The 23,106-nt window shown below is 40.4% G+C and overlaps 1 protein-coding gene across 4 annotated transcripts; it reads left to right on the top strand.

Moving 5' to 3' along the window:
• Nucleotides 1–4,811: 4,811 nt before the first annotated feature.
• On the top strand, nt 4,812–21,579 carry LOC137193559 (zinc finger protein 200-like). Of its 4 annotated transcripts, none has more exons than XR_010930846.1 (3): nt 4,812–5,122; nt 6,444–6,619; nt 19,250–21,579. XR_010930846.1 is itself a non-coding variant. In XM_067604771.1 (3 exons), the coding sequence occupies exons 1-3, from the start codon at nt 4,954–4,956 to the stop codon at nt 13,326–13,328; spliced, it is 312 nt and encodes a 103-aa protein (XP_067460872.1). In that variant the 5' UTR covers nt 4,813–4,953; the 3' UTR covers nt 13,329–14,081. The 4 variants fall into 4 exon arrangements, 2 of the variants coding, with proteins under 2 accessions (XP_067460872.1, XP_067460870.1); XM_067604771.1 differs by lacking the exons at nt 6,444–6,619; nt 19,250–21,579 and adding exons at nt 12,663–12,760; nt 13,284–14,081 and having other exon boundaries at nt 4,813–5,122; XR_010930847.1 differs by lacking the exon at nt 4,812–5,122 and adding an exon at nt 5,129–6,299.
• Nucleotides 21,580–23,106: the final 1,527 nt, after the last annotated feature.

Raw genomic sequence — 23,106 nt, 5'->3', positions numbered from 1 at the left:
TATGGGCTGTACGTCCTAGATAATGAAAATTAAACAGATAACTTTCTTAAGCTGCTGAATCTACCTTTAGTCACACAGGAACAAAATAAAGCACTAGTTACTGAGATCACAGATAAAGAAGTGAAGTCAGCAATAACAAGACTTAAACCACATAAAAGCCCAGGTTCAGACGGTTTTACAGCCGAATGGTCAAAAACTTCAAGTGATTACATAACTATGAGACTGTACCAGACATGTAACTGGGCACTCAAAAAGGGAGAGATCCCTCCCTCATGGAGGGAAGCCATAATCTCAACAATGCCAAAAGAGGTAAAGACAAATTAGACTGAACAATATCGACCAATTTCAGTGTTAAATGTGGATTATAAAATTTATAGCTCAATATTAGCTAGAAGAATAGAAAAAATCCTACCATCTCTTATTCACCTGGACCAGACAGGATTTATCCATCAGAGACAAACCCAAGATAGTATAAGGAGGACTCTACATATTATGTGACATATACATCAAAATAAGACGCAAGCAATGCTTATGGGATTGGATACAGAGAAGGCATTTGATTTGGTCCGATGGACCCTCCTGTATAAGGTGTTGGAAAAGTTTGGCTTCAACACAACCCTTATCGAGGCCTTCCAAGCAATATACAGTAGCCTCTCAAAATCCTTTACGTTGGAGTGATCGTGTAGGCAGGGCTGCCCCTGTTCTCCACTTCTCTTCGCTCTCTTTATATAGCCTCTCAGTCAGGATATTAGACAAACTGAAGGGATCAGGGGCATAAATAAAGCAGGAGGAGAACACAAACTATCGTTATTTGCAGATGATGTGTTAATCCTTCTGACTCAGCCTTTAGTATCCCCACCAATTTTAATGTCATCTTTGCAGAAATTTGGTCAAGGTCAGGATATAAGCTAAATGTTCAAAAAACCCAAATTCTGACCTTCAATTATGTTCCACCAAAACACCTGCTGGAAAAGTATGATTTGAGATGTAACAAAAAGTTGATGAAATATCTTGGAGTTAATCTTACTCAGGATATCACAAAATTATTTGAGGCTAATTACATTTCTCTAAACTCCATAATTAAGGCAGATATTCTCAGGTGGAATCACCTGCCATTCCCTCCCCTAAAGGACTGAGTCGATTAAGATGGTTATTTTACCACGTCTGTTATATCTTTTCCATTCCCTGCCAATTGAAATATCTGAACAGCAGTTCATTGAATGGGACAAATAATCTCTCGATATATCTGGATGGGAAGGACACCACAAATAAAATATAAAGTAATGCAGTAGCAAAAGAGAAAGGAGGTCTGGCATTGCCAAATTTGAAAGACTACTATTATGCAGCTCAATTAAGACCTTCTGTGTGCCTTTGTAATCCACAGTTCATGGCAAGGTGGAAGGAAACAGAAGATGGGAAATTTATCAGACCATCAATACAAGGCATAATTGCAGATAGTAAATTGATGGACACCCTTACAGGCAAAAACAACCCTTGGATAAAAGTAGCTCTCGACACCTGGCAGAAAGTAGAAAAAAAATACAATCCGAAAGGGGCAGAGAAAGTATTACGATGGTGTGCATGTAACACTGACTTCACCCCAAACAAGATTGACATGGGATTTAAAACATGGATGAGTAAAGGGCTCACAGCATATTGTTGCTGTATTCACAACGTAAAATTTAAAAGTTTTGAGACACTAAAAAGGGATTATGGATTGGAGAATCAAGATTTTCTTTTAGATATTTAAAGATGAGACATGGGGTAAATTAAATTATGACTGAGGGGGTGGAAAAAGCAGACGACGGTATACTGAATATCTTTGTGTCAATTTACAAATTAGGGAGTGGATGTAAAATAATATCAAGATTATACAAACGTTTTCAGGATACCTTAAAGGCAAACATCCAACATGTTAAAAATAAATGGGAAAGAGAGGGAGGAGTGGTAATGTCTGAAGATGAGTGGGGAAATATATGAAAATCACATTGGACAACTACATCTTCGCACTGCTGGAGGGAATTTGGATGGAAAAATGTCATGAGATTTGTGAGTTCATACTTCCAGTAGAGTTCAGAGACTGCAGAATCAATAGGTATGTATTCATCAACATTTTAACACTTGTAACAGTGATCAAACATTATCATGAACAGTGTCTCTAGAATATCAGAAAACAATACTTAAATATACAGGTTACTCTGTACATATGTAGCCTACTTGAAGTTTTGGGGGTAAATTGAGCCACTGACCCAACATCACTGGCACGTTTTACCCCACAACCTCCGTTTTGACAAAACTGTTTCACACAGTGGCTCAGATCCGCAATTATGCTAAGTTTATGACCTTGATTTGTAACTTACACTGTCTTAAATTAATATGCAGGGGAGTGACTGACAGGGAGGGAGCGATGCTTTCCTGAAACACAGTGCAAAACACAACATTAGAGATCTTTTATGTAATTACGAGAAGTATATGTGAGGAAAAAGACATCACCTACAACAGTCTCATGTCATGAGCATTCGAGCGCAAGCAACAGGATATTACTACATCTTAGTTAACGTTAGTTAACTAAGAATTAGTCACTAATTTCTGATTCCTACATACAGAACTTTTAAGCCAGCACAAATTAGCCATGTAATGACAGCTCTACAAACATTCAGGCACGGCATAGCCTGTAGTGTTACTCCTATCTCTGTGAAATACATTTTCTGTTATGTAGGTTACTGGAATACTTCACTTAAGTAACGTTACTCAGAAAAGTGGTGACTTTAACATAGAGGTAGGTATAAACAGCTTCCATCTATTTAAATTCTGTATTGATTACCATAATAAAACCTAGATTTATATCCTGATATCATGAAATGATTTTCATTTTTAGTGCATGTTTCTTCATTGGATTTCATGAAAACACCTTACCCCACACTCATAGTTTAGCCTCATGTGAGTAGGAAGACTATATCAGATATTATTTTTAGCAATGACAAAATTGACAATAAATTTAACTATAATGTATGTGTGCTGAATTAGAATTAATTATGAACAACTTTGTTAACAAGATTTCACTTCTACTGTCAATTGTGTTAATGTCAGAACACATCAGTAAATAAGAAAAACAAAAACGATGTATTTCCTTCCACCGGAAAGGTTTGGATTGACATCTGCAGAGGGAAGTAGAAACCACGGACCAACCTCATAGTTGAGAAGCATCCCAGCCTCTACTGGTTCACTACATGGTAACTGTTGTCAATTTGAATTGCTGGAAGAGCAACTTCAGTTTCATTTGTTTCATTTTTCGTATGTACCAAATATTTTATTTATTTATCAGGACATTGTACAGTTTTGAACATAAATGACGCTCTGCGCCAGAGTTAGCTTAAAGCTGATTTGCATCTGCCAAATGGTTTGTAGCAAATGGTTTGGTACAATCTTGTGTAGAGTATATTCTGGGGGATCTAATATAACTTACTGAGCAAGTGTACACAAAGTCACATAGTAAGCTAACTGTGGTACAGAGTTAGCTTACAGGTAATTTTCATCTGCAGTCCCTTCAGCAGGTCCAACATGTTCTCACTCCCAACTCATCACATATCGAAGCTTGGTCAGGACCCCGTGGCATCACTATTTAATGGACTTGGGACCCGTTTAGTAGAATAAAAGCGGCAAGGTGCTCTTGAACCATACTCTGTGCTGACTGTGCTGATTTAAAACTTTCTGCCAACAACATTGCAAGTCATCTACCAACCCCTCTACCTCCTAACCTAATATAAAAGTCAGCTTATATAGATGTCATGTGAAGTACATCACTTCAGAAATGTTGATATGATACGTATTGTTGAAATATTAATATGCTCTGTATTACAGGTGTTGAAATGTACATTTTCAACGTATCTGTGGTTTGCAGAAATGTACAATGCCAACGTTTTATTCTGGTGACCAGGCTGACATTTGTCACCTTATATAGACGTCATTGGTCATTTTTCAGACGTTGTGGGAGTTCAACAGAAGTCTATTGGACTACCCTGCACCTTGAAAAATTATGCTAAAGGGGTACCCAGTGCGTTAAAAAGTGACGCCATGTGGTCCTGACCAAGCTTCGATATGTTTCGAGTTGGTAGTGAGAACGGGCTGGCAGGTCACGATGAAAATATATAACAGCACGATAACAAACAGTACAAAGCAAAAAACACACAGGACACATACAAAATACAAAGCTACACACAATAGCACATCACATGTGCTATTATGTTGGCTTTTTGTCAACACTACATCCAAACTATGAAATTGTTACACAGCAATCATAAGGATAACATGGATCAATGTGTCATTACCAGCACTGATGTAAACTGTTTTTACATAAAGATTGTTGTTGTTACTTTGGGACTGCGGCTATTAGACAAACACAGAATAATCTAATAAGACAAATAATACAATGTAGTAGATAGGCCTTAAGTGGTGATAAGTGTGATGTTTTTGAAATTTTAAAAAAGTTGTTAGTTGTACTTGAACCAGCCTCAAAAGTCATTGGCTTGCGAACTAATACAATGAGGAAGAAGAAGAGAATGCAGACACTGTCCTAGATACCAGAGAGACAGACACTTAAAGTGACACTTGGAAGGAATTGCGTGACACTTGGCTTGAAAAAAATGTTGCAGAGGAGTTCAGGGGATGTGGGGTACAGGGCTACTTTCCAATTTGTAGAAAGCACTGAACTTGGCAGCAGTAACCATTCTGATCCACACTCCAATCCAAAAGGAGGCGGTAATGCGTCTAAAAGCTGTTTAAATAACAATAATAAACAAAATGAGGAGGAGGAGGAAGAAGAAGAAGAAGAAAAAGAAGAAGCACTAGTAATACCACCACCACCGGCTGTGTAGATTAAATTAGCTCTAAACAACAGTAAGGCTATCGTTCAGTTGTGTTCTCGACTCTGACTTGGACAGCCATCTGTGGAAAATGTCAAGACTTAAGGGTCTGAAGATTTTCATCCACCAGCGGCTAACTGCGGCAGTCGAGGAGATATTTGGACATTTAGAGAAAACCATAACCAACTATGAAGAGGAGATGGACTGCCGCCTCCGCGAGCTCCCGGATACGGTCCTAGACCCAGAGATGCAAAGAGCAGGTTTGTATAATAGCACGTTTACTGCGTTGCTAGTTAATCAACTAAATTACTCATACGAGTCTTCGCGGCTCCAAAATGCTGGACCCGAACCGAAACAGACGCGTGGAAAATCATAGACATGGAAATGTATATATGGCAGGTGGATAGTGCTACGGAAAACCAAACGAAGGAGACCGTCGTGTGACATTTACGTGATAGGAGAGGATTTGTACGCCGTCACCAGTGTGACTCAACTCAGCCGTCGTTACCTGTACGCCGTCGCTTATGGTGATGAATCTGGGCCAATAAGTTTGATAATGTGAAAAAACTCTTACCACCTCTCCATAGAAGGCATAATTGCTTTAGTAATAATGGTCAATAAGAAAATGCTGATAATGTAACGTAATTACTAAGATAATATTACTATGCCAGCAAATTAGTTTAATATAATTCACATATATCTTTGAAGATATTGTGCATTTAAGCCACAATTCTAAAAAGCAACACAAAAGCTTTAAATAAGGTATGTTAGATTCTCACAGTCAACATTCCTTCATTGCTTCCCTCCTTCTCTCCAAAAATACTGGAAAAAGTGCTTGAACTTAACTATTTGCCTAAATATATAATGACATTTTGTAAACAGTTAGCATTCAACATTCATGTAAATGTAGCTGTATTCACTGTCCTTTTACACATATTCACCTGTTGAGCAAACATAACAAATAAAATACAAAGAAAGGAAACGTATTCTTACTGCACATATAAACGTACATTAGGTGTTACTTTAATGTCTGACATTAACACCATGACAACATCACTACTTACTATAGTTAATGCAGATCAATTTGACGCTAGAAAATCTTGTAGCTTGTGGGGGACAAAGATGCATACCTTTTTCACAACTTTATAACTAACTTGAACAACTTGGAGAAAGATGTTACATGACAGTATCAGTACGTAAAAATCTGTGACCCCTGTGCAGTACTCAAGTCTAACAGCAAGAGGCAGCAGCGTATAGCCTGCCGAAAAGACAAAGACGAAGAAGAGTTCGACCAATCATAGTGCCGGATTCATTCCCCCTGCCTTCACCCATATCCTTCACCCAAATGTTAAGCGGGAATGAACATAATTGACAAATGTGTAGTAACATTTATCGCTTTCCTTCCCTCTCCTCACTCCAGCCTGCTGGTTCCCGAAGGTAAATGGACCGGGGTGGATGTGGAAAGTTGAAATTATGAATTGAATTAAATCCACATATTAAAAGTAGGCTACGGCAGAAATAACGTTACCTAAAAAGTTAACAGGAGATGTGTGTGTTTGTGTGTCCGTGTGTCCTAACCAGCCGTTAGGAAATAGGATGATGTCAGATGATGAGGATGCTGACAGGGAGAGAGAGAACAGCAGACCTACTAAAAAAGAAGCGAGTCCATTCCCTCCAGAAGTTTCTCGCAAAATATCAAGAGCAGTGGCCTTGCCTCCACCACTCAAAAGTGCCGCACCATGCATTTTGCACATTGTGCAAGTATGATTTTGACATTAGCCACCAAGGAGATTTAGGTAATAATGTAGCTAAACCTCTAGTTACAAAGGTACTACAACATTCCTAGATCATTTTTCAATTGAATAGGGTACATATTTTTCATAAGGTCTATATGATGTCTGCCTATATAAGCTGATTCAATTATTTAATTATCAAATAAAACAGAAATTCTAAACAGAAACATGGGTTTTATTCATAATTGACAGTGTTTTCTTACATTACAACATAAGTCTCAGTAAATACTTAAAAATGAAAACATGTTACAATATACCAAATAAAATGTTTCCACTTTTATTTAATAATTGAATGCAATTCACTTATGGTTATCAGTTTGTATAAGCACTCATGTTATACAATGAAATATTAATCATGGAAAAATGGTTTTAAGCAGTTGTGCCCAAACTTTTGCCTTTCACCCTATCTTATAATATAGCCCAGTGCATTTCAATTGATATTTTAGAATCAGGTCAGATGATACAGTTTTGCCTGATCACTTCAACAGTCAAAACTAGAATTATGAAGAAAGGCGTGTGTGTGTGTGTGTGTGTTTGTTTGTTTGTGAGTCTTGCAGACTGTTGACATCACGTGGAAGGGAAAAAACATTTTAAAAATGTGGCTGTCATTGGTTCAGTCCCTAGACCAATTCAGGCAGAAACCCTTCTCACTACATTCATAGTGGAACACAACTTGCCTTTAGCTGCTGCAGACCACGCTGGACCACTCTTTAGGAAGATGTTTCCCGATAGAGATAGCCAAACAGTATGGCTGTGCCAGAACCAAGATGGCATCCATAGTAAAAACACTGGCCAGGAATGATGATGAGTGCATTACAGAAGCAATGAAGCGGTTTCCATACAGCCTTGCAACAGATGGGAGCACAGATATGGAGGACATAAAAATGTTCCCCATTGTGGTTAGGATCTTTGATGCCAGTCTTGGAAGGGTAGTTGTGATGTTGCTCAAGATTTGTGAATCAAGAGAGTCTACTGGGAGAGCAATATATGAATGGCTTGATGGTGAACAGAAAAAGAAAGACATTCCATGGTCAAATTGTGTCAGCTTTGCAGCTGACAATGCTGCAATTATGCAAGGTTTGGGGAAAGGTGTAGCAGCTTTTTTGAAGGCACAAAATCCACACATCTGCCTAGTTGGTTGTGCCTGCCACCTCATACACCGTGCTGGAGAGAGGGCATCCAGGCAGCTTAGTGTGAACATTCAAGACTTCCTTATCACCATTTATTACTATCTGGAGAAAAGCAGCAAGAGAAAGTCAAGTCTACGTGACATACAGATCATGTGTGATGCAGAGATGAGGAAGATCCTCAAGCTGGCCTCCACAAGATGGCTGTCTTTGGGGCAGTGTGTGAACCGTTTGCTGCAACAGTGGGATTCTCTCACTGTTTTCTTTGAAAATTAGGTGGATGCAGGAAAGGAAAAGAAGACAGACAGACTTATTCGTCTCATCAAGACCCACAAATCATACGCTGACACTCCTGACCTAAATCCAACAGGGAGTCCGCAATTAGCCTGTCAGTATAAGACTTTGCCTCAATTTTGGCCCCCAAACAAACGCTATCTCGACCGAGAGCACCACGCGGAAACGGAGACCAATAACCTAACAAGGTAGTCTCATAAAAGTGTTCACCTAGAATATTACTATCTGAGGGATATCAACATTCAAAGGTGAACAAAGAAGGGTTGAATTCAAGCTCTGACTACCTCAATCAGCCACTTTTCACAATATATTAAACACAATAATGACAAAAGAACTTCTCTTTAAAGATAGAGCAGTGTTTATTAAACTTAGCAGAATTAACAAAGTTAACAAATGCTTCATTCAATGAACAACTATTCTAAAATGTAATTATACCCTAGCAAAACTTTTTAAAACAATTTCTTCTTTTCAAAACATGTGTGTCTAATGGCAGATAAGGACGGGTAGAGCAGCGCTCTGGCTGACGTTATCTGACCATCAGATGTGTAAGAAGATGTTGGAGCATGTATGTGTGTGCGCGCGCATGTGTGTGGGTTAGCACAAGAGGGAAGAAAGAGGAAGGAAAGCGACTGTGAGGGGGAGAGAAGTGGTTCCTTTGTCCACAGAGAGCGCATGTATGGATGGCAGTCTGTAACGCACGTTGTCTGGTTTATGATCGACAAAGCAACTTATTTTCTTACTCAAGGTGGCACAAACACAGCAGTAGTCCTGTGTGGGAAAAACACAAAAACAATCTAGCATGGTGACACTAAACAGGCAGCAAACTTCAAAATACTCCTCAGAGTAAAGCAGGAGAAAAGGACTCGGCGGTTCGTCAAGTAACACAACAAAACAATAGCAATAAAGCTTAAAAAGCTGAACGCTAACAACACAATAACAGCACTGAAGCTGAAACTAACACACAAACTAACACTGCCTCTGCCCAGACTTAAGCCTCTTACTTGGTCGCTTAAGAAAGCGAGCAGGCTGTGTGTGTTAAGTCCGGCTTGGTTCCTCGGCTTGGATACTGATGGTGCCACTTCACGGCAAGCTGATTCTTGGCGCCATGGCGGAGAAAACAGCAGTCGACTCAGTGGAAGAAGAGCGGGGTAGAGAAGTTGTCCACGTCTTTGTGAAGAAAATCCATTCCTTCCTTCTGCAGGTGGTGAGAGAGATAGTTGCAGCAGCGATCTCTCTTGGATCCAGGGATAGTGTTGGAGTGAACACGGCAAAGTCTCATCTCGTCCGGCAAGGGGAGTCTTCAAATTGATGGGGGAAAACATGTGCATGGGGTACCTACTTTTAGTGAAGCTGGCTCACGGAGAGATAGAACTTCCCCCCAGCTCGGCTCACAATGAAGGCATGTTTCTCTGTGTTTCCTCAGGTTTTAAAGGGGCGGTGATGTCACGGCTGTGTCATCATGACACTCTCTGTGCAGGGGTGTCCCTGCCAATGAGAGACTGTTTGTTGAGACCTTTTCCTGTTTAGCACCTATGTAAAAAATTGCCAAGCATAATTGGAAATGGAGTCTGTCAGCTGCTTTTGGCGCTGTTCCTTTGATCAGGGGAAAGGAAAAGAGGTGGCCTCGTGGCCAGGCCTCAAGAGTTTACATGTAGGCCTTTCTTTGTGTGACCCGATGGTTGAGGCTCAATACTGTGAAAAATGTCATACAATACAATTTGAGGTAAGCCTGTGCTTGTGGAGATAATATTTCTGTTTTATCTCAATGTATTCAATATATTTGCCTACACAGACATTTTGCCAGAAAAAACAATATTAAAATATTGGATCTAAGTAAAAAAAAAAAAAAACAATGCAAGACACACATTCCAGTACATTGCTCTGTGTAAGATTTTGCATACATTCAAGTCAAGTGAATTTTATTTATATAGCACCAAATCACAACAGTTATCTCAGGGCACTTTTCATATAGAGCAGGTCTAGACTGTCCTCTTTAATTTACAGAGACCCATCATTCCCCCATGAGCAAGCTCTTGGCGTGGCCGGCAAGGGAAAAATTCCCTTTAACATAAAGAAACCTTGAGCAGAACTGGACTCAAAGCCATTTTGAATTTAATTTCAATATTTAAGCAGATTTTGCCATTTGCCAGTTGTATTTTAACGAACTCTTCCTAGAGATTTAATCCCACCAACTTCAAATTTTGAAGTCATCTAAAGACCTTTCTGATGAAAAGTTATCAAAATCTTGAGTTTTCGCTGAATGCCCTTGTCGTGGCGACGCGGCAAACTTTGTTTTGCCGTGAAAAAGGAAGTTGTTATAACTTTAACGTACATTTTCCAATCTGCCCCAAATTTCTCATGCTTCATGAGGGTCCAATCCTGAATACATCTATGTGTCAATATTGAGACATACTCATAGCGCCAGCTACTGGTGACAGGAAGTTACATGTTCTGTACCTTTATGAGCTGTACGAAGTAAGATGAACAGATCCATCTGAAATTTTATCAGAAAAGCCTTTAGTCTTGATGATTCCTTATTGTGAAAATGGTGAATTTTCACTGGACGCCTTTTGCTGTGATGGCGCAGCGAATTTCAATGTATTGCCATAAATGAAGTGTTATAACTTGATTCTGCATGATCAAATCTTTTCCAAATTTCCCATGCTTGATAAGGGTCCTGGTCTGAAGGCAAGTAGAGGCTACCTACTGGCAACAGGAAGTCTTAAGCGCCTCTCTTTTGCTAACTACTCCTAGCAGGTTAGCCAGAAACACATAAAATTTGGAAAGACCTTGATGACGATAACTCCTGAGGCTTTTGAGTTTGTGTCAAAAGCTGTTGCCATGGCAACACATTGTTCGCCACAAAATACCAAGCTGTTTTTAAGGGGCTAGACATGCTTGAAAACTCACAAAACTTTACACACATATGACAGGTCTTAAAGTCTGTAATATTGTATAGGTCACGGCATGGTGTGACAGAATGGCTCAACAGCTCCCCCTACAATATTTCAACGAAGCAGCCACCGCACCACGTTAAAACTACATGTATGAAAATCGGTACACACATATATCATGTCAGGGGGCACAACAAAGTTTCTTGGACCCATAGCTTAAACCCAAAAGTCAGCCATTTTGAACTCAGTGGTCAATTTTGGCGATTTTGCATGCCTTATATTTTAACGAACTCCCCTACAGAATGCATCATAACGACTTCAAAATCAGTGTGTGTCATCTAGACTAGTTTGTGATCAAAACTTTTCTAAATATTGAGTTTTTGCTGAACGCCCTTGCTGTGGTGACACAGCAAACATTGACATTTCGCCATGAAGCAGGAAGTTGCTGCAGCTTGAATGTACATTGTCCAACCTGCACCAAATTTTTCAAGCTTGATAAGAATCCTGTCCTGAACACATCTACATGTCAATATTGAATCATAGTCATAGTGCCACCTACTGACAACAGGAAGTCAGCCTTATATGACAAACATCATCTGATTCACATGAAATTTTCAAGGTATGGTCTACAGTTGATATACAACAACATGATGTGTACTTAATGGGTGTTCTCTAGCGCCACATAGTGGAAACAGGAAATGATATCTAACTCTTTCATGCAATGTTCGATAACAGACCGGTCCTGAACACATCTGCATGCCTGCAATAAAAGCCCTTTGACGCAACGTGCGCAGGGGTGCGATGGGACGATCATTGCTGCTTGCACCTTTAATTAGGGCCCGAGCACTGAATGGTGCGAAGGCCCTCCTGTAATTGAAGTGATTCTTATTCTTTATTATTAGGGCCCGAGCACCTAGCGGTGCGAAGGCCCTCTTGTAATTGAAGGAATTCTTCTCTATTATTAGGGCCTGAGCACTAAGTGGAGCACAGCCCTCTTGTATCCAAAGGTATTATTATTATTATTATTATTATTATTGTTATCGTTATTATTATTATTATTACAACTCTTTGATCATCTATTTCTCAGATGCACATACCCCAAAAGTCACGAAAATTGGCAGGTGCCTCAGTTCCAGCAAAAAATTTGATATTTTACGGGTCTTGCAAAAAGATGGGGCAAAATGGCTTGACAGCACCCCCCAGAAGTGGAATCATGAATCTGAAGATAAATGTTAATTCAATTTAATTGCAAAAGTACTCTTACCTTACTGTTGAGGTGGTAATGAAGTTACAAAGCAGTGACTACACTCTGTGCTCCTTCAGAGCCTTTGATGCAGCAATTTGTGTCTTTGCTCGAAATTGTGTACATCCATCCTGTTGCCATCACAGGTTCAACTACCAGTAGCACATCCTGGTGGTCCATCACAAGTGTATCAGGGCGGTATGGGAACATGTACAATGGTGATGGTCCATGAGGATAGAGAAAATTCAATCTCAGTTCTCCAGTGCTGTGCATCGTTTCTTCAACACATCCCAGCCACCACTCATAATCATATGCAACCACAATATAACCTTTGATGCTCACAAAGTCGAGTGATTCCTTAAAGGTAGAGTCAGCGATGCTGGAAAAAGGTTGTTGATATTTGAGATTAACATCAAAACAAGTACACCCCTTCCTTTGTGCTCCTTCAGAGGCCCCGCCAAAAATGGACGCGCATTGCCAAGGCAACACAGTAGCAACTGGGCGAACTGACCAATATGCAGGAATCTGGAGTGTCTGCTGCTCAAGGGTAAGTTAGCCTCAATAAGGGGAAGCAATATTTATCGCTATGAAAAAGCAGGTGGCATATGTTCTTAGTAGTATTGTAGCAAGTGTGATAATAAGCCTGTTAATATTTAAATAGATGTTGAAGCCAATTACTTATCAAAGCCAAAGTCTAGGCCGAGGAGTAGCTTAGCCATTGCTACTAACTTCACAAGTAACGGTAACTTCTACTCTACCATCAGTGATACATGGAGCAGTGCTGTTTATTGCTAATTTTAAAAGAACTAGGAAGAAAATAACTTTGCAGGGTTATACAGTATCTCTGATGTTATTTATATTATTGATATTAGTTACATTTTGTTCTTACTATAGTATAAGTTGAGGATAAAAGAGCAGATAGACAGGACGAATAATGTCACACAGTTGAGGGTGTGTAATTCAAAGGGAACTTAATGTGATGTATGTCTGCGGTAGCAAATAAAATAATTTTATACTAAGTTTGCAAGGATATATCTCAGATGTTTACATGTGTTACTATCATGATTTAGCTCTGTTCCTCGTGGGCGAGGATGTGGAAGAGGAAGAGTAGCTGACAAAGCAGAGGAAGAGGTCGGAGTGCAACTAGTTCAACGAGTAGCCTGGAACCTAGTGACCTACAGCGTGTGCAGATGCTGCAGGCCCAAAGACTTGCGGCTGAGCAAATATGTTGCCTTGCTTGCTTGAATTATTTCACCAATTCTCTACATGAGACCCCTATCCTGTGTAATAAGACCCATTTTACATCAAAACAGCAATATTACCTCTGGATTGACACTGGCTCCATATGTAATGTGAAAGCAACTGTGTCTGGTCATAATAAATTTTATTTTGGACCACTAATGAAACGTTATGTTAGCATTTTCCTCATCTCGGGAGATAATTCAGGGCCTGGACCTTGAGCAGTCTCATCAGCTGCTGCAGCACTGTCTGATAAGGGACCCAGGCGTGATGTTCGACCTACTGCCTTCATCAATTGGAGACCCTACAGCCACACCCCACCTTGTCCAGAGTCAGCCAACCTGGTGTGTCTGCCAGAGATGCAGGGAGATGCCCTCCGACAAAGAGAGGAAGTGCACATGGACCTCTACATTTTGGAGGAAAGGGTCTTCAGACTGGCCAGAAGGAACTGGAATGATCCCCAGGGCCAGTATGCAGGCTACATCCCTAGCAGAGTGTAGGCAATGTTACTGTATTTCCCTAATTTTATTGTATATTTTATTCACTTTGTACTTTTCTACTTTTTCTACTTTTATTTATTGTGTGGTACTGTTTGTTGAAAATGTATTTATAATAAACATGGAAAATGACACGTGTGTTTGTAATAACATTTTTCAGAGTGCCGATTTTTTTTGTTGAAAGATTATAGCCATGCCTCACCTATTCCTCCTCTGACCTGTGTCCTCAAAAGCTGTTCACCTGAAAAAGGTCCAAGAAGTCTTGGGTCACCAGACCTTGATTTTTTTTTTAAGTGGCATCCCTGCATCGGATGCAGAATAGATACTTGGAGTTCACAGAAATAGCCGTAGTCCTTGTCCTCCTTTATGGTTTGCAAGCGCCATTTCCCAGACATTTTATTATACACCTTCCCATACCTGTAATGACACAAAACATCTTTTATTATTGGTTAACAGCAATAATATGGTTATATGTATGTGTGTGTGTGTGTGTGTGTGTGTATATATATATATATATATGAAAAAGCAGCTGGCATATGCAACCACTGTATACAGGGGGGTTGAAGCTGAAGCTAGTGTACATCAGGATATGCTTATGGAATGAAAGTTCCACAGTTGATCTGGGCATTTCGGAAAAAAAACCCAAAGATGATGACATATTTTTAACAAGGGCACAGAAGCACAGTATAGAGCAAAATTGTAGGTAACAAAAGATCAGTCTTACACACGTGAAATGCAGATACTTTGGGATGTCCTTGAGCCATTGTGCATCCATAATTAATTCAACAAGTTTCTGATGGGCCACAGAATCTGCCTCAATCCACTCTTTGTCCCTGACCTCAACTAGGGGACCATGGTGGCAGCTACCCAGTGCCCATGAATGCTCTCCTGTGACATGATGAAGGAGGCTGATATACATGTCCTAAAATGCAAGTCATTGGAAGAGTAATGTCAACTTCTGTGGCGTGTGAACACATGATCTGATCTGCACAGAATAGAGAAAAGTGTAAAGGCTTTTGAGGGAACCTCTAACCATTTGTGATAACTGAGCTGTGATTCATGTGGCACTTTACATTTACATCTACATGCCAGTTAGCTATTAGTGGAAATACTCATTCACAAAATTGAAAAGTCTCAGGACAATGTGCACTGTCTACGGTATGTGATCAATGACATTTAAAAAATCATCCATTCAACATGTTAGTTGCAATCCAAAAGTCCAATATACTTTCACTAATACATACAAAGAAGTTGTCATAGCTGTCAGCCATCTTGCAGCAGTACCAGAAATGGTTGCAAATGTCTTTATTCCACTGCAAAAGGATGGGAGCACCCCTTCTGTTGGCTTGCCTGTAAATAGAACACTAAACATCACAAAGCGTGCATGTCTCAAAAGATTATAAGGAGCATACACCAAGAATGTATGGAACCTGAAAAAAGAGAATGTATAAACTTACCACTAGTAGTCCTCTTGAAAGGTTTTCTGAACCGTGCCACACATCAAGGGAGTGCTGCACCCCCTTATCTTTGAATTCCCACCTGGCTGGATCTATATGGAGAGAACAAATACAAGAAGCACATATGCTAGCTACAAACCCAGTGCATAAAACACAGTAATTACAGTCCAATAGGCAGATGTATTTCTGTAAAAATCGCTGTTAGATCAACCTCATCTACACAAGCACTACTAGTACTTACTGAAAAGAGCTGAAATCTGGGAATATTTCAGTCAGCTTGACTTCTCGATGAAGAGTCTCAAATGCCCTTACAAAGCCTTCCTTCTCCATGATGACAGAATCAATGTTGGTTATGTAGATAATCTGCTTTGCATCATTCTCCATGGCAGAATTCATGCATTACTGAGCACAAAACCCAGGACTAGCCAGCCGGCCATCACCTTTCGACACAGAATTGAAATGGCATATGAAAAATTGTAACTCTACTTGTCTGTACTCATCACAAAATGTAACAGAGATGACAATGTGTTGTGTGACAAACCTCATTGCATGTGTGCACATCGAATTGCAAATATGAAACAGTAACAAATTTTTAACATACAATATTTCAATCTATATATCTAACACAGCAGCCAAAACACAACAGAGTAAAAACTAGCCAGAGTTAGTTGTTAAGGTTGATTTTACAAAACTACAGTGACTGAGGATAGGACTGTAGGTTTTTAGCTAAGCTAACCATTTCGACCTGTGTATCAATCCAAATAATCCCACTGTGCTAGCAAGCCTGAGTTTTTAGGTCTTCATGGCTATAAAACACTTTGCAAACATTGTATGGACAAATACCATGATATAGAGTGAACAACTACACAGCAGGTAATGTGACTAGGGTTAGCTAAGTTGTGGGTTAGCAAACTGTTGCTATAATTGCTGTTGTGAAGCTAACATGCAGAGCGGACAGACAGCTATACTCACAACTCTCCTGCTACTATACATAGCTAATAGGGGTGCACGATTCAGGAAATCTCACGATTCGATTCAATTTCTTGGGGTCACGATTTGATTTGCGATTCAAAACGATTCACGATTCAAAAGCGATTCGATTTGCGATTCAAAATCAGTTCTCAATTCAATACATTCATAGATTTGATTCTAGATTGATGTTTAGAGTTACTCTTTCCATTTTCCTGCAGTAGACACTTTTATAGGTCTCAAATAAAAAAGATCACAGTGAATCAAATGTAAACATTTGCTACTCAATGTCAACCTGAGTAAGATTTATGTTCCTTTAGTCCACCTAGTCAATAGGAAACCAAAGCGGCCCTGAGACAAAGGGTCAAACGAATACTTAATACAAAAATAAAAATGATTGCAAAGATAAACTGCTAAGTGTAAAACCTCAAATAACTTAAATTCTTCCTTCAATTCACAAAATCAAACAAACAATAGCTGCCTGCTACATTTAGCTGCAAAGTGCAAACAAGAAAATTGATCACTATTAGCAAGTGATTATTATAGGCTAACCAATTTTGTTTCTTTTTCTTAATTTCTTATGCAGATTACCATCTATTTGATATTTGTATATTTACTACATGAATATAAAGTAATGAAACAGACAGCTTCACCATTTACTGAATTCTATTGACTGTTTCAAAATACAGAAGTGTTGTTTAAACGCTTGTTTCGCTGCCGCATCTTGTTGGCTCATTTTTGGCAGTTTGTCATAAGCTTCAAGGAGACTACGTTTTTCACTGAGAGAAAATTAATTTCTCATTACCGTCCTCAGATAACCAGCTGGCAGCAGACCTGTTGTGCGTTGTGCGTTTAGGCTGTGGGGGTGGAGGGCTGCAGGGGCCGCAGCGAGAAAGTTGAACCAGAATCAACTTTTGGAGAAACGCAACCTGTAACGCTGTACAACCCTGCCATATGACAAAAACATTACTAGGAAGAGGGGAGGACATTTCTCTTCGTTTGATAATGTTAAAAGTAAAGTTAGGCTTTGCTGACGGCTTCCCAACTCATTATAAAAAGACGAGAGAGAGAAGCAGTGGTCGAGCGAGCTAGTGAGTGAATGAGGAGAGGGAGTGCTGGTAACGTTGGTGAGGAAGCTGGTGAATCAGATCAATAAAACATTATTTTCTGACTGTTTCACAGCGGTTACTAATAAATAAGCCCACAATGGCACAAACCTGCGGAAGTGCATTGCAGTGCCTGATAATGGCATTAGTCTTGTCAAGCTCCTTCTTCCCTCTGAGATAAGAAAATCAAAAATATGTCCAAATGATTGCATTCATAGCCGATGGACCAGGTTGTATTTGTTTTTCTGTCAGGTACTCCATTGCTCGCGGCCTCTCCATGACACACACTTCACTTCCTTCTTGCCCCCGGATTTGGGTCTGGGGCGGCGTCATTGCACCATCTATGGGATTTTGCGAGCTAATTCATGTCAGGAAAAAATGGAAAACAGCATTGTGGCAAGACTGAAAAATGTGAATTGATTCTTGGAATTTCTGAATTGATTCTGAATCAGCAGAGATAGAATCGCGATTCTTATGTGAATCGATTTTTTTGCGCACCCCTAATAGCAAAATCACAACAACTGTATATCTTGGCAAAGTGAGTAAGCTGAATGTCGAATGGCAGGTTTTGGTTATGTGAAACATAGCAAAACTAATGTTACCCACCTGTGCAGCAGAAACATAGCAACCTCTGCGTCCGCCTTCAGGGCTTTCCACTCCTGGAGTTCCCTCCACCATTGGAGAGCCACACCGATGTTAACGCAGGTCTTTGCCCTTGCCTGATCAAAGCCCTTCTTTTTTATTTTTTGCTCTACTGATCTCCTCCTCTTTGGCTGTTTCTCAGCCATCTCTCCTTCTAGACTACGCCAGTAGCAGATTTACTGTCCGTCTTACTCCTACAGCCTCCTCTACCCCATCTCCTCTCCCTCTCCCAGTCCTGTGCGTGGGCACGAACGCTCCTTGTTGCTGATTGGCTGGAGTAGTGTGGTGTGGCTCGCTCCGACCCAATGTGTTTACATACCCATTTACAGAGCCTGGGCAGTGTATGAGCACCAGATTTTTTTTCAGCGTGCACACAGAACAGACAGTTAGCAGAACCTGAGGAGATATTTGAATACATATTGGATTAGAATCACTGACTATACCTTTAAGTGAGCACACCCTTTCAATCCTGCTTTCCGAGTATGCTGAAAAGTGTCTGACATCCACTTTGTCAGCTGACAATGGACAAATAATAATAAATAATTAATAGTGAACCGAGACACGTGCAACAATTACAAGTGTAATGAATTGACCCAGACTTCCCCAAATTGTATTTGCATTTTTCCATTGAGTTTTTGGTTTGTCTTTTCTGATTTTAAGGGACATAACTAAAATGATGATGGAGGAACAGAGGTCATGGGAAGAGTATGATTCTTATTAAAAATGGACATAAAGCAATCTGTATGCATCAGAGTTGTTGCAAGGTCAGACTACTCTTGAGTGTGATGACACAGAGAAGAATACACAAAAATAATCAGACAGCAACACCAGTGACCAATTTGTGATTAGAGACTTCTCTAGTGATAAGATCAAGTGTGTGCCTGTACTTATTAGTAGGAACACTGACTGAAACCCATGTAATATAAAAGACTATGCAGTTCCCAAGGCATGTGATCTGTTGCAACATCAACATGTACAGTATGTTAAACTCACCCAAGCTTAGAATTATGTCTTTATTGCAGTAAATAGTTGTACAGAACCACCTGGCATTCAGTTCTTTCCTCACTCACCTCATTAAAATAATTAAAGGTTTTAACTTTAACTTGATTATGTGTCTGTATTTCAGTATACTCTGCAGATGTCCAGCAGCATTTGGTGATTAAAGAAGAGATTTCCTGTGAACATCAGAAGTGGAGCCCCAGTCTGATCCAAGAGCACCAGGAGCACCCACACATTAAAGAGGAGAAGGAAGGTTTCTGGACCCGTCAGGAGGATGAGAAGCTGCAAGGACTGCAGAAAGATGATATGACCAAGTTCCTATTTACTCATGTCCCTGTGCAGAATGATGATGAAGAGAAAGCTCAGTTGTCACAGCTTCATCAAAGACAAACTGAGGAAAACAGAGAGTCAGAACCTCCAGCCAGCAGCTCAACTGAACAGATGAGAAGAACAGAGGTTGATGGAGAGGGCTGTGGAGGACCAGAAACAGCCAGGATATCAGTATCTTGTTTTAAATGGCTATCTGGATCTGATGACAAGACTTCACACTCTTCTGAAGTTGAAACTGAAGATAATGATGGTGATTGGAAGGAGACCAAGAAACCTCAGACAGACTTAAATACTATGAAAAATAAAGTTACTGTAAACAATATAGGATGTAATACTGGCAATAAATTATTGAGCTGCTCTAAATGTGGTAGAAGTTTTGGCCAAAAGCACCATCTGCAGACACACATGAGATGTCATACTGGGGAGAAACCCTTTAGTTGTTCACTATGTGGAAAAAGATTTACTCAGAAGGGCAATCTCACAAAACACCTGTCAGTCCACACAAGGGAGAAACCATGTAGTTGTTCTGTTTGTGGTGAAAGATTTGCACAGAGAGGAAATCTGACACAACACATGACTGTCCACACAAGGGAAAAACTTTGTTGGTGAGAAATTGACAAAGGGATTCAGAGAAGACCGAATTGCATTAATATCAAGAGATTCAGTGGAGTGTATGTCAAAAAACAATGACAGCAGTAAATAAAGTTGCCATTGAAACTAAGTAAAGTTTTCAATAGTAGTGAAGGAGTTAACTTCTCACTTGGAATTTCCTACCATCCAAATCAGGGCATTCAAATAGCTGAGGTAGTAACAGCATAGACATGCGTCTGTGGCTCAGGAGGTAGTGCTGGTCATCCAGTAATCACAGGGCAGTTTGATCCCTGGCTTCTGTCCACATGAAGTGCCCATGGGCAAGACACTGAACCTCAATTTGCTCCTGTTGGTCAGGACAGCACCTTACATTGTACCTCGCTGCCATTGGTGTGTGAATGGGTGAATGAGAGGCAAATTAACATCACATTGCTCTCCTGTCTCCAAACTGCTGACTACCAAAATACCAAAATACTACTAGCACATCAGTATCAGTATCACAAGAGGACAGCACACGCTTACCACTGCTACACCACCATTAAGGACCGTTACAAACCCCTCTCATGCCCTGCTTTTGGGGAAACTGATCACACCTCTATTCTAATGCCAAAGAAGTCCACTGTCAACTGCCACAATGACTACTGCCCCATCAATTTGACCTCAGTGGTCATCAAGTGTTTTGTGCAGCTAGTTAATAAGCACATCACCTCATCTCTTCCAGCTCATTTAGACTCCCTACAATTTGCCTACAAATCAAACAGATCCACAGATGACATAATTGCCCTGACCCCCCACACCACTCTGTCCCACCTGGACAAGGGGAACACATACATGCAGATGCCGTTCATCAACTAGCTATTGTGCTATTATAGTTATTATGCTTGGCCCTAAACACCCTTAGAAACACATTATCTAATGATATAGCCACTCTGGATAGCATCACCCTGGCTTCCAGCTCCTTCCAGATCTGGGAGTTATCTTTGATCAGGATATGTCCTTACACTCCCCAAAAGAAATTTCAAAGACTGCCTTTTTTCACTCAGGTAATATTGCAAAAATCAGGCACATCCTGTCTCAAAAAGATGCAGAAAAACTAGTCCACACATTTTACTTCTAGGCTGGATTATTGCAATTCCTTGTTATCAAGCTGCCCTAACAAGTCTCTGAAGTCTCTCCAGCTGGTCCAGAATGCAGCTGCATGTGTACTGACAAAAACTAGAAAAAGTGAACACATTCATGTACCATTACTGTTACTAACTTCTTCCCCGGAGTCTTTGTGCTTTCTTGTCTCACAGGAAAACTGTACTATTGCTATTATTATTACTAGTCATATTTCTATTATTATTGATGTTGTTATTGTTATTAGTGTTGTTATTATGCTTCTCTGTGTCTCTCCCCCCCCTCTCCTCCTCCCTCTTTCTCTCAGGTTTTTTCCCGTGAAAGGGGAGTTTTTCCTTGTCGCTGTCGCCAAGTCTTTGCTCATGGGGGAATTGTTGGGTCTCTGTAAATTAAAGAGTACAGTCTTGACCTGCTCTATGTGAAGAGTGCCCTGAGATAAGTTTTTATGATTTGGCACTATATAAATAAAAATTAAATTGAACACCAAATGATTTCCCTCCCTCACACACATACACACACACACACACACACATATTCTACCACATACTCTCACACGAACATACTCTCTCTCTCACACGCCCACACTCACACATACTCACACACACACGCAAGCACGCAGACGTGTTGCTGATGTGCTGTGGTAAGCATATTGTCTCATTCGTGGTTGCTGGAGTTTCTGTGTTACTGGTAGTGTTTCTGCATCTCAACCCAATTAATTTGTTGTATTCTTCATTACTACTTATTAGCGATGGCTTATCTGTCTCCCTCTCTCTCTCTCCTGCTCTCTCTTGCTCGGTGTGTCATATGTGCTATTCCTCTGCCTCCTTTAATGATAATGGTACCATGTTGGAGGCAAGGCTCGGTGAATTGGAAGCGCGGCTCTGTATCATGGAAACCCAATTGTTAACCATTGTAATTAGCCAGCCCCCAGTGTGGTGTGAGCTGATAAATACAAATACAAATATATTCCTGGGGCCAGAGCGGGCAACATAGATAAGCGTAAATATAGTACAATTGTTATTCATGTCGGCAGTAACAATTCCAGATTATGCCAGTCGGTGGTCACTAAAATTAATGTTGAGTCTGTCTGTACATATGCAAAGACAATGTTGGATTCCATAGTTTTCTCTATGCCCCTGTCAAATCTGACTAGTGATAACATGTTTAGCTGCATGTCATCATAGCTGCTGGCTGTTGGGGTGGTGTCCAGCAAATGACGCTTCACACACCGATGACACAGCCATCGGTGTGTGAATGTGTTTGGTTCCCCTCCCGATGAGCAGGTTGGCACCTTGCATGGTAGCCCCTGCCATCAGTGTACGTGTGTGTCAATGGGTGAATATTGGCATACAGTGTTAAGTACTTTGAATTGTTGGAAGACTAGAAAGGCACTATATAAGTGCAGTCCATTTACTATTAGGAGAGGCGGCTACATCCCACGTTTGATGGAGCAGCTCTCATATCTAGAAGTAGGGCCAATTTTATTAGTAGACCAAAACCAAGACGACCCAGAGTTGAGACCAGGGGGCAGAGTTGCAGTCCTACACACTTCTCTGCGTTTCCATTAGAACAGTCACTCACTCAGAACCCCAAAGAAACTGTAACAACACTTTCTCATTCCAGGTCGTAAAATACAGAGGCTTTGTCAAGCCCCTCTGGCGTCTCATGCAGACGCACAAGATACTCTTTGGTGTCTTCATAGCTTTCAACTAAATCCAATGTAGTCCCATCTGTGCCAATATTACACACTCAGAGCTGGTATGGTCTGGTTAGGGAAAGAACATGGTGTGTATTAAAATGATCACTTGAAACATTGTAATGGCAACAGTAAACACCATGACAAAAAACTGTCCGGAGTTGCAGTTGGAAACGTTACTCTCATGGTTAGAAGCGGGAGATGAGCAGTCGTCTCCCGCAGCAAAGTCCACTTTACTATCTAGCCAT

This window comes from Thunnus thynnus, chromosome 12 (genome assembly GCF_963924715.1).
Source record: "Thunnus thynnus chromosome 12, fThuThy2.1, whole genome shotgun sequence".
NCBI lineage: Eukaryota > Metazoa > Chordata > Actinopteri > Scombriformes > Scombridae > Thunnus > Thunnus thynnus.
This window is presented reverse-complemented; position numbering and strand designations above follow the sequence as displayed.

Bases quoted from the DNA above. Each gene is read 5' to 3' on its own strand.
- LOC137193559 (XM_067604769.1), top strand. From the start codon at position 4,954: ATGTCAAGACTTAAGGGTCTGAAGATTTTCATCCACCAGCGGCTAACT. The intron at 5,123-19,249 runs GTTTGTATAATA...TCTGTATTTCAG, and splicing joins CCCAGAGATGCAAAGAGCAG to TATACTCTGCAGATGTCCAG.